The sequence below is a fragment of the Nansenia antarctica genome (genome assembly GCF_963989245.1).
Source record: "Nansenia antarctica genome assembly, chromosome: 1".
NCBI lineage: Eukaryota > Metazoa > Chordata > Actinopteri > Argentiniformes > Microstomatidae > Nansenia > Nansenia antarctica.
This window is the reverse complement of record NC_137674.1, coordinates 8,627,006-8,643,921: the sequence shown is the minus strand read 5'-3', so window position 1 is coordinate 8,643,921 and position 16,916 is coordinate 8,627,006. Positions and strand designations below refer to the sequence as shown.

The following is a 16,916-nucleotide window of genomic DNA, read 5'->3' as shown; positions in this document are numbered from 1 at the left end:
TTGCTTATCATTTTATTTCCACTCTTGTTTTAATCAGGTCCGCCTTCTGTTTGTGTGCTAATATTCTGTATTGTCTGTTGCTCTTTGTTGTCTGTTGATCTTTGTTGGCTGCTGTGGGGTGTAAGCCCAATACAAATTTCCCAGTGATGGGACAATAAAGTGACTCTTGACTCTTGACTTGACTTGATACTGTTTCTTGTGAATAAATGTTAGTATCAAAGAGTAGAAAAGAGCATAACATGATGGGAGTATGAGATAACAATAATATGTACAAGTATATACAAAACCATAAGTAATGTCAAGCATGATCAATAAATATACCAGGTGTAGTCTGCATGGGGGTGAATCAAATGTCTAGGTTATGAGGTCCTGGGCGTCACATTATCCACAAGATAGAGAAGAGCGCAAAGGAGGAACAACTTTCTTTCTCTATAGAGGGAATCTGTCATTCACACAAAGTTAATATACCCTCCTAATTAACATGTGTAAGCACACACACATTATCACAACCAAAACACTGTAAACCATACATGACAAATACAGATTCGAAATGCTCTGATCAAGAGCTCCATAGTCTATGTGGAGCCTCTCCCTGTATCCCACAGTTTAATTGGAAGGGGAGGTAGAGCACAGGCTTGAAGGGTATTGATCAGTGGTCCCTCATCCGTACTGGGGGCTCAGAGTATGAACTCTAGCAGCTGTTCGTCACCAAGGAGGTCCAGTGAGAGGCAGTTCATAGACCTGCGGCCGTAGAAGGAAGGCTTAGCAGGGCAGTGGAGGGGGAGGTAATAACTGTCGCCCACCAGGCTCTTGGTTTTAATCTGGGAGTCTGGTAGGCCAAATGTGTAGCTGTGGGAGGAGTCAGGCAGTAGTGTGGTTCCCAGGGGGGCGGGGGGAGGGAACAGACGAACGTCATCCAGACTTTGACTGTGTCTGTCCACACAGCCGTGAGCCCTCGACTTTACCACCTGCAATACAGAAGAAAAAAAAAACACATGAGTGATACAAAGCAGTAGAAAACATGGGGTATCTGAAGAGGACAAGGAGGATAGGATAGCTAACCTGGGAATCTTTGCTGCGCAGTTTCACCAGATCATCGTTTGTGTCTATGGAATCCCCCTTGAATCCTGTTAAAACTGAAATCATTCAATTCAGTGAAAACAAGGTATTTTAATACCTACATCCGTTACAAAGTTCTTGATGGAAATTAACTAAAACAATATCACAATTCAAGAAAAAGGAAACACTAGGGGGCGTATTTGTGACTAAATAATATTTGTTCTTTATAAATGATAGCTAATATTTCTCTGTAGGTTCACTACATTCAGACAGAAGTATACAAATCCAGGAATTCACAAACACTACATGCTGTGTGTATTATGTGATAAGAGCCTTCCTGTAATAAAAAAATAAAAATTAAACTCACCTCCCCAGTGTGTCACTGAGGTGAGTACAGGACAATCACCTGACACACCCTCAATAAGTTCCGTCACTTGGAGCATCTCCTCTGGGTTGTCCACGGAAACTTCCCCTGGACTCCCAACACTGACATGGGTCTCTGGAGAATACATCAATTGATGAATTCATCAAATAATGGAAGAATATGGGAATGCCCTGGATTTCTGGAGGAAGGTTTGTGACACATTGTCCCTCATCTTGTCCAAGCAGATCCCACACTCGCCATCAGTCTTATTGCTAATTGACAGTTCAACTCTGGATTTAAATACTAAACAAAAACGCATCTGGCTGGCCGGCCTTACAGCGGCCAAAAGGCTTATAGCTTGCAGGTGGAAGTCACCCCATTTCCTGACCACGCAGAGGTGGATCCTTGACTTCATAGACTTAGCCAGCATGGAGCATTGGATTGCTAATAGGCATCAGGCACTCTCTGATAATGTTTCTCGCTGGGACCAAACCATCACCATTCTGAAGACGCTACTATAGGCTAATCAATTTGCTCCTTCCATGGGGTCCTGTGGGGTGGGGGTGGGTGGCGGGGGGGTTGTGATTGGGTGGGTGGGTGGGAGGTATCTGGCGGGAGGGACATTTGTGGGAGGAGCGGTGGGTGGGGGAGATTGGGAAGGGGAGGGGGGGTGAAAGGTTTATGCGAATTTTGTATTTGTACTGGTAAACCGCATTTTTGTTATTCTATTTTCTCCTTTGTTTATTTGTATGTTACCACTCCCCTTGTTTTACTCCCTGAAATAATAATAATAAAAAATTGATCACAAAAAATAATGGAAGAATTTATATTGTACACAAATTAATGACCATACAGTTTGTTGACTAAAAATAGAGCATTTATTCTGTACCTCAGATGGATGGTTCTTGTGTAACAGACAACAGACAAAAACAGGTAAAAAAAAATAAATAAATGTAGATTTAGATTTAAAATAGTGCCAATTGGCCATCAGCGTCTTTGAGCCCTGGAAAAGCGCTATATAAATACAATTAATTATTATTATGATAAATCGGTATCGTAAGTATCACCAGTGATACTCATCCTTTTGTTGAGTGATGGGCATCGCAGTTCCTTTTACCAGAATAATGCAAATTATCTCATTATTTTGGGAGTCTGTGTCAACATAATACATCAAGGTAAAAAGTGATAAAAAATCCTTCTCACCTTCCTCCTGCCACTCCTCCTCGTCAGTCCGTGCCTTGCTGCCTGTGTCGATGCCTGAGGTGTGGGAGCTGCCGTGGCTGGCCGCCGAGCTGAAACACTTCTCTGCCCGTCGTGGTCCCTCCTCCTCCATGGACCCCATCTCCATGGAGATGCTATGTTGCCGGGTGTCAGCCTCGATGCCAGAGCTGCTAGTAGAATGTCGGGACAGGCCAGGGCTGCCCTCGCTACCCGGGGGGTCCAGATCCAGGTCATCGCTGATGTAGGACTCTCTGTATCGCTTCTTCTCTGGAGAGGTGGGAGCGAGAAGGAGAGGACTTTTAATCCAAAATCTGAATTTAAGAAGTTATAAAACATACACAGTAATACAATATGATGCAAACACTATTATTTAGCATTTTGATACTAAACAATTCAATTGAGTTCATCATTTTCAAAGTGTGTATAGTTAAACATTCTGCGTGGTATCTAATCACTCCCAAACGGTCGTCCTCTTTCCCTTCTTCATGCTCACCCTCACTCTCCTCCAGCTGGCGCAGGTGTTTCAGGGCTGGCTGGAGGCTCAGGTAGAGGCGATGGCTGCTGCTCAGGTGGAGGAGGAGATGTCGCGAGCGGAACGGTGACCCTGTATAGTACACCAGCTTCCTCGCCGATGGCAAACCATCTGGTTGGATCTCAAATTTCTTACCCTGGACAGTACAACATGAAATCATACAGAGCCCCGGTAAGTAATGCTCATTAAATAATCATTAGAACGGCCACTTAATTTCAACAGATGACAGAGAATGAAAAGAATATTCTATGTACCAGGAAGGTGAGCCGTCCTACGTTAGACCAGGGAAAGTCATAAAGCAGTTGCCGTATGTTGTTCACCTCCTACAAAAACAAAACACATAAAACACACACATAAAAAAACACACAAAACACACATTAGATGCTTTTGGGAGTGTGATATGTGATGATACATATTGGGTAAGCTGTTGTTGTTCAACAACTTCAACTTGGTACTTGGTACTTGTCAAAATAGTCACGTTTTCCCTCCTTGGGGCCATCTGGACCAGGCTAAGAGGCCATAAGGACCTGAAGGTATCTCACGGTCTGCTGGGTCAGTAATCGCCCTGGCCCAGACCCTTAATCCACACAGATGGCCTCTGACGGACAGAACAAAGACTTATGTGGATGGCAGGCGGCCCGTATCTTCTGTTTTTAGTGTCTTTGTGGATAACCCACACATTCCTTACATGGTTCCTGCTGTGGGGTATTTCATGACCACTATGAGTCACTTTGAAAGAAGGCAGGTTCTGACACACACACCACTCACACCACTCAAACCACACACACCTGATAAACCTGCATTCCTCTCAGGGTCAGACCCAGCAATGCCGTGCCTCTCTCCTCTTTCTTGTCCTGTAGAAATGAAAGATGAGATGTCAGGCAAGCATTTGAGCAATAAGATAACAAGCCGTCCCACGGTTTCTCCCCTCTACTCCTTTACTGAACAACATTGGGCTACAATGTGGAGGCTGGACTACAGTAAGAAGCTGTGGAAAATGTAAATTGATCATGATAAATTACGTAATTGGTGTACCAGCTTTCACAATATCCCTCAATAGCTGAGTGATTTCAGAGTGGGGAGGACAATAAACTGGGCTTATGATACGAAGGCACAGATCAAATGAAAGGAAAAACTGATTCCTTGAATTCAGATTAAACAATAGGCCTGTCTTTTGTGACGTGAACAACATTCATTGTATCATAAAGGTTCATTCAGCAATATGGTATTGCCATAAATATTGTGTTGTCATCCTTCCCATAACCGCTGACCTTCTGCAGTCTGTAGAAGGTGACGGGCACATCCTCGAGGCGGCAGGACTCCCTGATGAAGTGCAGGATTGCGTCCCGGGCGGTCATGCCCCAAAGCTCCCGATGCACCTTTGGTCCATGACACTGGAGGTAGTCCACCCCACGTTTGGCAACAATCTAAAGCAGGGGGGAGCGATGGACAGACAGGTGAGTGAGGTGAGGTGAGGTGAGGTGAGGTGAGTGAGAGAGAGAGAGAGAGAGAGAGAGAGAGAGAGAGAAAGAGAGAGAGAGAGTGTGTAAAAGAGAGAAAAAAAAAAAAAAAAAATGTTTGCACTCAATTCAGCATTAGCCTTTTTCATAATATACTATGTGCAAAAGACAAAACATAACATACTAAATCTAAAACATAATTTCCACACTCTCACACACATACATACCCAGGGAGGGAAGTACTCTTTGGGTTGGAAGTAAGGGGTTCCTCCCTCCGTCTCCCCTGGCAGGGGGTGGTCAGCCAGGTCGGCCTGCAGGGCGTACCCTGCCAGCTGGAAGTACACCTCCTCTTGCTGACGGCATTCAGACCGTAGCACACGCTCCCGCAGGTCAGAGTAGTACAGCCGCCGCGCATGCCTCTCACTGACACCACACACAGAGGGGGAGAGGGGAATTGAAGAGATGGGGGGGGGGGGGGGGGGTGGTGCAATACATAGACAACCGCTTGGAGGGAATACACATGGGAATAGGAAGGGTAGTTAGGCTGAAGAAAGAGTTGCAGGAGGTAAGAATAACAAGAACATTAATGAACTGTGGGAGTTGGAGAGGAACGGGAAAGGAGGAAGAAGAGAAGGGTGGACATGTAGAAAGACTCACCAGATTAGTCTGCCGTTCTCCACGTAGTACTGTGCCTTGAGGCAGAGCAGCAAGGGCAACGCTCTCTTCTGTAAACCCTGTAGGAGGCACACACAACCACAGCCATGGTTGAATGAGCCTTGCTGGTACACAGCATGACATTTTTTTGTCATGTTAAGGACAATACAGGGCTATTATGTAGGGCAATGAGCTGTTGCAGTGGTCTGTTTAACAAGGAGGGGAGAGTAGAGTGTTTGTGAACATGATTATTGTTCAGTACATGCACATTAGCCACTCTCCATGACGTGATACATCAGCGAGCATTCTTACCTTCGCTGGCTCTTGCTTCCATTCCTTAGGGAAGTACTTGGTCAGTTTCTCTTCCATATCCAGAAATATGTGCTCATTGTCTGGATTAAAGAAAATGAAACAGGAAACAAGAACACACTCAGTAACCGAACAAAAGAATAATGAATTCATGCGTTAAATCTGCCTAACAATTAAATTAATTAGATGGAAAAAAAAGAAGGGAAAAAAACTGTTCTTCCATTTGTGAGCAAGGCGGCTAGGAGGAAAACAACAGCTATGCTAATGCTAATATCTCTCTCTGAGCATGGCAGCGCAGACACAAACACCGGAGACTGTTGACAGAGCTCAGTGTAACCTTGACCACAAAAAGGTGGTGAATCATTTCACAATGTGTGTAATGTTTATGTGGTCACTCCTCACTCTATTGGCTTCATTTTCAGGGATTACACATGAAACAAAATAACTAGTTGTATCTCATCACAATCCATGTTTTCGTTCAATGGGAGGGCTGACAAGCAGGTTGCATGTGTAAGGGCAGTGAGAGGTGCTCTCTGGTACTCCTCAAGAGATGGAGGAATCCATATTTTTAACAAATGTCTTTCATTGCCTAACCACTTTAACCAGACCGCATGACTCATTCACAAGTCACTCTCCAACCATCCATCTCTCCTTTCATTACATCCCCACTCCTTCTTACTCACTTTCCCCTCTCTCATCCTCCCTTTCACTTTGGTCTCTGAACGAGACTCGACGTCATCTCACCTCCCCCTACCTCTTTTTCATCCGCTTCTAACCCTCCCTTACCCTCCCTCCCTCCATCCATCCATCCCTCCTTCCCTCCACTGAAGAGGTGGAATGCAGGAGCACATTCCAGGCTTAATGAAGTTAATATTGCTGGAATCCAAGCCTGAGTGGTTGCTGGCCCCCACATCACAAAAACAAAAGGCCTCTTGTTCAAGAGGTGAGCCACACAAGATTACCATGGCGTTTCTACATATTAGAACAAAGAGAGAAAGAGAACAGGAACTAGAGAATGGGAAAGAAAGACTACTGAATTATACAGGAAAATTAGAAGGAGCTTGCTCAATGGCTGAAGAAGATTAGACCTCTCAGTAATGCTGACTTGAAACACAACAACATTTTTCCCACCTCAAATTGTGCAGATCACAGCGAGTGCTAGGGCCTGTTTGTTTGTGACTGTGTGTACGTGTCGCATGTGATGGACTAACACAACCATTGCTGAACAGTTTTGTGTTCAACAATTAGCATGAATTCAGCTTGTTACAGCATGTAAAGGTTGTGTGGCTCTGGGGTCAATGGGTAGGAGGGCTGGATAGGACTTACCCTTCACCACTGTAAGGCCAAAGAAATGGAGTTCTTTGATTCCAAGGAGCTCTGACACGCAATTGAACACATCCTGTCCTGTGGACTTAATCTTCACAGAGCAGAACGAGAAGTTAGACAATGTAATGAACAGAGTGAACACAAAAACATAAATACGCAGCAGTATAGTCATAGTTTGGGGGGGGGCAGGAAATCATTGATACATGATGCCTCAAACCTTGATCCTTCAATAGAAATCCCTGGTTGACCCACCGAAAGACAAACAGACAGCCAGAATATATAATAAAAAATGAGAAAATAATAGTCAGACACCCACCCCCACGGTGATATCCAGCTGTTCTTTGTTGGGGAGCAGAACACAGACAGTTCTCTCCTGCTTTGCAGAGAGAGACATGGTGTCTGGGGTCCGTCTGCAACAAGCGTCTTCTCAGTCAGACCCCTTCAGTTTGCCTCAGTCTCTTTTCCTCTCCGACACTCTGCCTCTTTTTCAGTTTTTCTTCCTGGTCAGGGGCCCAACGCCTTTAATTTTCTATCTAAAAAAAGATAAATCAGAGCGATTAGATTACCGTAGAAGTGCAAAACGAATACATTCCTTAAAAAAGCAATCATACAAACCAGTATCATGAAAAGACATTCCAATCTCACAGAAAACAATAGAATAAAGCTGAGGACAAGAGAATTATTACAAAATAGATAATTATTATTATTTATTTTCTTGGTCAATCAGCCTAGAAAATAAGGCAAATCCCATTTCCAGAGATAAATAAACACCATGAGGAGATGACATTCCTCACATTATTTGGCCAACTTACTCCACATGGCTGGTCTCTGCCTAATGGCTATATGGACTGGAAGTACTGGAAGAGGGGTATATGATGTCAGAAACATTAGTCATCAAACAAGGCAATCTCAAGAGCAGGGACAAAAACAGTCACCCATTTTAATAGCCCATACAAGAATACAGGGGGCTTTGAGTCTGTCCCTACCACATCTCTCCAGGTCTAGACAGCAGTAGCACTATGTTTGGGAAGTCTGTGACCTGAGGCCACACAGACCATTGCAAAGGCAGTGTTTTGGGTTGTAGGCAGGGCCCACCTCTACCCAGCCCTTCTACTACCGACCCAAAGCCCAATCCTCGTCTGATTAAGAGAGGCTTATCTCTCCAAATCAATGAATCAGATTAATGAGCGAACAGTCCCACGCTGGGTCTTACCCAGGAGTGAATACAGAACTAGGCTGTATAAAGCATATAGACAGTAAGCTTAGATGAACAGAGGTTATAGTATTCTCCTGTTGCCATGATAACATTGAAGACAGGAGAGATTTTAAAGTTCTATTTTCATAAAAGCAACTGCCTGAAAAGAAACAACAACAAAAGAAACTAACTTACTAAGGATACCTGGATGAGCTCATAAAACCAAAAGAAACCTGTGAACTACAACCCTAATGTAGCCTAACAATCACAACGTTGAGAAAAACTGGTTTGTCAGTAACACGCTGAAACATGTTTAACCCCTGCATTAAGAATTGCTATGATGGTATCTTACCTCTTCACATTGACTCCACACTCTTATTCCTACTAAGACATGCCCATTGTCAGACGAGCTTTTTACAGTCTTCTAAGACTGAAGTGGAACGTGAAATAAAAGTGACTCATCACATTATACTCTCCTGATTCACTCACACCCTCTAGGGAAAGGGGGAAAGGGGGAAAGGGATTCAAAGTTTGCCATTCCATAGAGTACAACGAAATGCATTTGTGCTCTAGAGGGGGCATCTAAGCAACAGGTCACAGGCATTGAAGGAGGCCCCGGAGCAAATTAGGGGTTCAGTGCCTTGCTCAGGGGACACTTTAACACGTGGCCAGCCGGGGATTCGAACAGCTGCGAGCTGACGACTTTCAATCATTTAGACGCTGGCTGAGCCACAGTCAGTCTCAAGGAGTGTGAGGCTTCCTGACAAAGACTCTTGACAACATGCTCCTTTAACATGTTTAAACAGTATCTCACTCACACCTGCCCAGCAGAGGGAACGCAAACAGTTAGAGAAAACCAGAAAATCCAGCAGCCTAAAACGCACTGCCATCTCATTAAGTGCCAATTTTACAATGAAGTCATACACGCTCCAGGCAACGGCCAAAATCTGATTAGAAGATCACTTCTGGAATATAGAATAACATTCATATTGAAAGCCAGCTCACATAGTGCTTTGAGTTTTCTCCGGATGGGGTAAAAAAACTAAGAACGTCTAGCTTATTTTAATAAACATGCCCCCCTCCCACCCCTTTAAACAAGGTTACTTCAATGCACGGTAGAGTGACTCATTTTCCTCCTGCATGTGGCATCATCTCGTTTATTTATTAACTACAGTATCAAACATTCCCATTAGTCCCATCAATGTTATAAAGAACGCATGTTGATTGCACCTGCTCAGAGATTAATCATGTATTCAACTAACTGCTGAAGTAGTTATTCTGAAATAAACTATAATTCACACACACAGTTAAATGATGCATTACAAAAATGTAATAAAATGCGAACACATCAGTTTGTGTACAAGAAGTGACAAGTGAAGCACATCTCCTGTCCATATTATAATGATCTGAGAAGAAAGACAGACAAAACAATGATAACATAGTGTTGCAAACTCGGGAATGTGAGTAATGTGGGATGAAAACACACTCCGGGTTAGACCTTTGTCCCAGAACTGATCATAAATCTTGGCCCTTTGATTCCACTGCACTTTAATGCAATCAAACCTAGTGAGAAGGAGTGGTGACATTCAAACTGACATATGCCAAGTGGAAACTTACAGTTGAACTAAAAATTATAACTGAAGCCATGGGAGTACCCTATCAACAACCTAAACTGGCACACCTTCATAAATAGTTGCAGGCAGGTTATGTAATGCGCTGCACTTCGTAGCCTACTACTACATCTCACAAACAAGTATGCAGATATTCTGATGTGTGAAGTGACGTCACTCATCCTCTGACATCCCCCTGGTTACTGACCGGAGTGGGACCTGGCATCATATGAGTAGCCATCTGCACGCCTAAATTCCCCCTCAAGACTGTTATAATCCCTGGTTTTGAACATGCTTGGTGTAAAAACAACACTCCTATACACTGCTATACTGTCCACGTGCCTTTTGAGGCACACAGAAATGCCAACTCCCTGCTAAACCTTGAACACCTCCCTGTAGCACGTGAAATCACGATGAAGGAACGAACACACCACAAGACCGAAACAAATCACCCCCAGAAGAACCAGCATTCCAGTCTCAGATGAGCAAGGCATCCATTACATGGTTTTCCCTTTGGTACAGCCATTGTTTTTCCAAATAATATGGAGTTGGATGTGAGAAAAAAAAGCCTATGCATATATATCTATATGATTGCTATATATAGATATATATGCATAGGCTTTTTTTTCTCACACATCCAACTCCATATTATTTGGAAAAACAATTTTCTATATATACTATATATTGGCTAATTTTCTCTCTATATATATATATATATATATATATATATATATATATATATACATACATATAAACTGAAATGTTTGTTTGTGGATTAGGATGCACATTTACATTTAAACCAGTTGAAACAGTCAACACGGTTCAATCAGAACATCTTAAAAACACAGAATACACACACACACACACACACACACACACACACACACGCACACACACGATTTACAATTGATTGATTCCAGTGATGTAGGCCTACAGAGAGTAATCCAATAGTGCCGTAAGATTCTACTAGTTGAGATTAGTACTGGCATTGGACAGCTTACTCTCTGACAAGTTCCAAATGTAGACGTAATGAAGTTAATGTAATAACAAGCTTATGCACACGGGCGAATAATACATCATGAAATATAATATACGTTTCTTTCGGCGCAATAGATGCGTAGTCTCCCGGCTGAACAGCAGGTTGGAAACGAGCACACAATTATTATTATATTATGCACCCCTCTAAATTATACATCCCTCTAAATGTAAATCCAAAAATCACTCACCCATCGAACGATTGAAACAGCAAACACCAAAAAATAGACTTGTCTACAACCAGAAGTGTAAAGCTGTTATTGAAGGATTAGGAGATAGAAAAGATGACACATGGAGCCCCGGTCTAACGGTAACGGGCCGGTCACCGGAGGGAGAAGGAGTTGGACACTGAACTTTCTCACAGCTCCTAGATGGTTAAATGCGCTCCGAGGCGCTCCTGGCTGGATTATACCAAGTGAAATCAACCGAGGGGTGGATTTACTTCTGTTTTGTTTAGAAATTATGTTTTTACTGAAAAGCATATCGGATATGTCTTACTGTGTAGTTTCTAATGAACTAAAATAGCTGTGCGGATCTCATGTGTACTCATAGAGAAGTTATATCATATATCGTGAGCTTAGAATGAGAAGGTTCTATCTCCGTTTCGAATGATAAGGTTCTATCTCCGTTTAGGGTAGTTCAGAGATATTGAGCGTCAACGTTTTTACATTCCATTATGTTTTGTGAGATGGAACCTTTGTATTTTATGAATTACTAACTCAAAAATGTCAACATTTTAAAAATAACACCACACAGGCGTTAATAAACACCCAATGGATCAGATTATGTGGAAAAACTCAATTTTGACAAAAATTGAGATAGAACCTTATAATTCTAACGTCACGATATGTTGTGTGGGCTGCAACACGTTTCTAAAGCACGACCACCTCTCTAGTGTTCTCTATTCAGACCACCTCTCTAGTGTGATCTATTCAGACGTCTCGTGGTTTAAATGTGCACATTGCAGGTTGGAGTGTTACAAATGTTGCAGATCTCAAACGCACTGTGACTTTTGTCCTTTCATTTGAAAATCCATCATTTCTAACAGGCCTATTTTATGATGTTCAAATAAGAGAATGCTTTGAATGATATAATTATTTTTGAATGCCCCATCCATTTAGTCACATTTTTAGTCACTCTTTTTCATTAACTTTGTTTTAAGCTTCTTCTTCAGACAAATTATCCAAAGATATGAATTCAATGCTAATGAATGTATTGAGCAAAAGTATTTGTGTTGTCTGACAGGCTTTATCTCTATAAGAACCAGATTACCAGGATTAGCATTAGCTCATCTGCGATTACATCTAATGGACGACATTGGTCTTGTATCTCCAAATTCAGTAATCACTGGAATTTGGTTTGCAGACAATACTGTAATTATATAATAATGAAATGTTATGTTAGGATAATACTTTTTATAATAATAATTTCTTCTTAAACTGTAGGACTATATCACATTGAATGAGTACAGTAAAGTCTGTCTATATACAGTAGATAGACACATATAAATGAAAACACACACTGCACTCCAGGCTTATTCAGATTGATTGAAACGGACATCTATTTATCAATTTCATCAAACACTGAGGGGTGTGAGATGCTTGACCACGCTGGGCTCTGCTGGTGGACCGGATAGGCCTCTGTGAGTCAATGGGGGGGATGCACTGCCCCTTGTATTGTGAGCTGGACAATGCTGTCCCCCCTGTAATCACCTGGTTCTCTGTGGTTTCCTTGCCTGTTAATAGCGAGAGTACGGCAGTGCATTGTCTTCTTCCACTCTCTCAGGGAGAGATGAGCCTAATAGCCCCCTTCCCCTCCCCATCTCCTGCCCTTTGACATTACCACCCCCATCCCTCTTTCTTGCAGTCAGCCTGTGTCATTTCGGTCCTTTGCTGAATTTGGGCACACATTACGTCATCCCATAATGCCACTGTGCTCTGGAAAGGGGGTGTTGAGAGACGGGAGGCTAGGGTAAGGGGGGGGTCACTTGGCTGCTTTCAATTGGGACTGTGTTTGGATACAGCATTCCCAAGATCAGCTGGTTGCATGAGGGGCTTTTCAAATTTACTCCAGGGGCAGATACACTGGACAAAGAGGATGCCCTCTCTCTCACATACACAATCCTATGGCATGTATCAGCCATGATGAATTTTTTGTTTGTTTGTTTTTTGCACACAGTAAAATTATTATTCATACATATAATAACCATAATACATCATAGGTAGAGTAGGTGCAAGGAAGACAAGAAACCCCGAGGGGCTTATCGAGTGTCTCCCTTGATCATAGAATTTGATTAAAGTTAATGAAAAATAAATCAAAGAAAAATATAAAAATGACAGAACAAAATAAAGAGATCAATAAAAAACTAAACAAAAAGCTAAAACAAACAAACGAAAGAAAACATGAGAAATTAAAGTAAAGATAAGTTTACATAGTCAACTTTACATGAGAGAAACAAATTAGGTAAATCAATCGTGATCAAGGAATAGGTGTTAATGATGGCGTTGCCTATTCTTCATGTGCTCTCTCAGTATGTGCATGTGTGGGTAGGTAGATGAGTATAGCCCCTTTCACACATACGAGCCTTCCCAGTAGATTCCATGCAATAATTTCCAGGGTCGGCTTAAGTGTGAATGGGACTGACCAGGGAAATCCGCACAGGCAATTTCCCTGGTCGAGACCATGTATAATTCCATGCAATTTGCAGGGTTGCTGAATGTCTGAATAGACCCTGATTATTGCCTGGTCAGTCTCCTTTCACAGCTGTCCTGAATCGCACAACCAGCAGGGCAGAGCGCATAAGAACTGCCCCAATATCGCTACTGCTAAATATAATTCCACAACTGGACACTACTTAATTTCCAATCATAGTGGAGGTATGATATATGGCAAATGTATATATATTGATGGCTTTTTTGAAGGCATTTTTAACGAACTCCCAGCAGAGTCAAAACACGAAATTCTGTGCTCACTGCTCACTACCTTTTCCAGTTGAACATGTTGTTTATTAAGCTACTTGTTGGATACTAAAATGAAGAATATAATTCTGAGTAGTTTAAGACTATTTATTGAAACACAGGTACAAAGTATACAGGATACATGGTCAGCTGAGGTGAATGAGAGAGAGAGCTGCCCCTGTGCTCTCTACTTTATGTCCGTTCGTATGCAAACTACAACAATGGCCCAATCACAGTCACTGCATAGATGCTTGAGGTGTGAAAAAGAGGCAGAGGTCAGGAGGCCATCTTAAGGTACAGTCACTTTGGCCCTCCATTTTATAAATGACCATATGGGTTTTAAGAACAAAGGTTCGTAAAACCCCCACAGCCAGGAGAATCTTACAGAACTTAAGCAAGTCAAAAGGCAAATAATTCAGGCCCATACTATACAATTCATGTATGTGTGTGTGTTCAAGTAAAATATACTACAAACATAAACTAAACTATTTAAATGCTGCTATTGTTTGCGAAGTTACAAGATCCTTACATCAAAGGATGGAAAGTTATAATGTAGCCTATGGAGATGTTGTAGGCTAGTTGATCCCAAAGTCTGTTCAAACCCATGCGAGACCAGCAGGAAAACACAACTAGATCTTCTATAATTCTAACTGGATAGTACTTCGTTTCCAATCATAGTTAGCTAGATTACTTACTTAGCTAGCTTACTTTTACTTATCAAATGTACATTTTGTGATATAAATGCAGTGCACACACACCGTCTCCTCTCAGCTGTCTTGCATCGCGCATAGCCTGCAGCGCAGAGCGCATAATGTCTAATATGAGTGAACTCATATTATGCTTATCACCAAGTTCTCCCATATACTGTGCTGCTGATGGACTAGTATAGTATGTTTATATCAACGGTAATCAAGTGCTTTAGTTGGCGAGCGCACTTGGTGAAGGTAAGCAACTCGTAATACGAGTTGAGTCGCTAGAACGAGACGGGCGCGCGGGATCGCCACGCACTACATCTGCCATATCATACCTCCATCCCACATGTAGTGATTGCAAAATTGCAATTCATTTCAATACAATCTCTACAAATACCACTGGTTTTAACTTCATTGATCACCAACTCTGCGCCCCGGGCCGATGTAAAAGTTGGATGGGGGGCGCATTATAAATAAAATTAACATAACATTAACATAACATAACTCGGCTAATTATGCAACTATAGCAACTTTATTATATCAGTTGTGTGTGTGTGTGTTGGTGTAAACTTTTCGTTGTTGATTATTTGATACAGTTCACCAAAAACAACTGTAAAGTAAAATCATGTAGTGTGTTTTTGTCATACATCTTATAGCCTTGTTATAGGCTACTTCTTGTGACGTCATAATGTGGTTCTCCAAGCCCTTATGACGCAACAGAATATGTCATAAAGATCAACTTCATACACATACATATTTGAAACTAACTGATGAATTTGTTCATTATCTAATGGTCATCTGAATGCAATAGTCAGTCGACCATTATGGTGATTGATTGTTTTATTTCACCAATCATCATAATTTACCATGGACGACTCACAGGTGCTGCAGAAACGAGGATATACTTTAGGCAACAGTGTAGGGGAGGGATCCCACGCCAAAGTGAAATCTGCTTATTCCGAGCTTCTGAAGACACGTGTTGCAGTGAAGATTATGAACAAAAAAAAATCAACAGCGGATTTCTTGGAGAAATTCTTGCCCCGGGAACTGGAGATCCTTGCATCCCTAAACCACCGCAACATCGTTAAGATCTTCGAGATTTTCGAGACGTCAGAAGGAAAGGTGTTCATGATTATGGAGCTTGGTGCGCAAGGGGACTTACTGGACCTCATCAAATCCAGAGGTGCTTTACCCGAGGATTTCTCCAAGAAGCTATTCGGACAGCTGTCAAGCGCAATGAAATATGCACACGACAAAGACGTTGTCCACAGAGACTTAAAATGCGAAAACCTTCTCTTGGACAAGGACTTCAATCTCAAAGTGGCAGACTTTGGGTACGCCAGGAGAATCAGTTACCATGAGGATGGACAAATGATCCTCAGTAAAACTTTCTGCGGCTCCGCAGCTTATGCAGCACCAGAGGTTTTAGAGGGAATCCCGTACAACCCCAAAGTGTGTGACGTGTGGAGCATGGGCGTGGTTCTGTTCATCCTGCTCTGTGGATGTATGCCATATGACGACGCCAACATTAAGAAGATGCTGAAGATGCAGAAAAAACATTCTGTTCATTTCCCGCGAAGCAAGAGTGTACCGTCAGAATGCAAAGACCTGATCCTTCGGATGCTTAACCCCGACGTGACCCAGCGAATTGAGATTGATGTCATTCTTGAGCATGCATGGATGCAGGGTAAATCCAAATCACACCCAGGGAATAAGAAAGATGGGCCTTCCACTTCTAAAGGGGCTAATGCTGAGGAATCGGATCCCAAACCCATGGAGAGCAAAGATGTTGCTGGACCATCTAGGGTCAAGGAAAAGGCAGCCTCCCCTGTTACAAGTCAAGACATACCTGCAGATTCATGACTCAATTAGAGCAAAATAGTGCATAATAAAACGGAGCATATTATCATTGTGAATATCGCCCATCTCAACATTAACTTTTTCAGATGTTGAGTCTGCCGTGATAAAGGCAAGTATTTTCTAAGCTCAACATTTCAGTTTTACAAACAAATCACTCTTACACATTACATGTAAAAATTAAGCCATGAAAGATTATATTGCAGAAAGAGGCATACAAAACAGAGGCTAACATTGTTAGCGTTATATTTACAAAGAACTAAAACCTTCAGCAAAGCCTCATTATAACGTTCAACATGATTGTTTATATCTGTCTATGTACAATTATGGGATCTTTTTCTGGAGGGTTTCAGATAGGCCTACTATGATAACATCCAACAATTTAGGAACTTTATGAACTCCCAAATATTCCTGAATAGAGTTTGTATTCAGCCTCTTTCCCCTCCTCTATGCACATACCTATATATATTCTACCAGGTTTTCATACAACATTGGGAGGGCATGAGCTGGGGGTCTTGAACATTTTCAATTTTCATTTTCTTGACAACTTGCTTGAAATCATGGAGTGATGGAAATGAGTCACACAAATGTCGGACTTAAAAGCTTCGTGTAAAAACTCAAAAACGATGTTTAGCCTATTGTAAC

At 42.1% G+C, this 16,916-nt stretch overlaps 2 protein-coding genes across 2 annotated transcripts; one reads left to right on the top strand and one right to left on the bottom strand.

The window, feature by feature from the left end:
* Positions 1–677: 677 nt before the first annotated feature.
* LOC308159675 (FERM domain-containing protein 6) lies at positions 678–7,319 on the bottom strand (the record flags this gene model as incomplete). The annotated part of the gene is made up of 12 exons (XM_080533491.1): positions 678–1,057; positions 1,427–1,558; positions 2,627–2,911; positions 3,138–3,312; positions 3,431–3,499; positions 3,965–4,030; positions 4,448–4,603; positions 4,864–5,059; positions 5,294–5,370; positions 5,603–5,682; positions 6,926–7,016; positions 7,242–7,319. 12 exons carry the CDS (start codon positions 7,317–7,319, stop codon positions 678–680), a joined length of 1,785 nt encoding a protein of 594 aa, XP_080389617.1.
* Positions 7,320–15,281: 7,962 nt separating this feature from the next.
* Positions 15,282–16,277, top strand: LOC308150336 (testis-specific serine/threonine-protein kinase 1-like; the record flags this gene model as incomplete). The annotated part of the gene is made up of 1 exon (XM_080523180.1): positions 15,282–16,277. One exon carries the CDS (start codon positions 15,282–15,284, stop codon positions 16,275–16,277), a length of 996 nt encoding a protein of 331 aa, XP_080379306.1.
* Between the last annotated feature and the right edge of the window lie 639 nt (positions 16,278–16,916).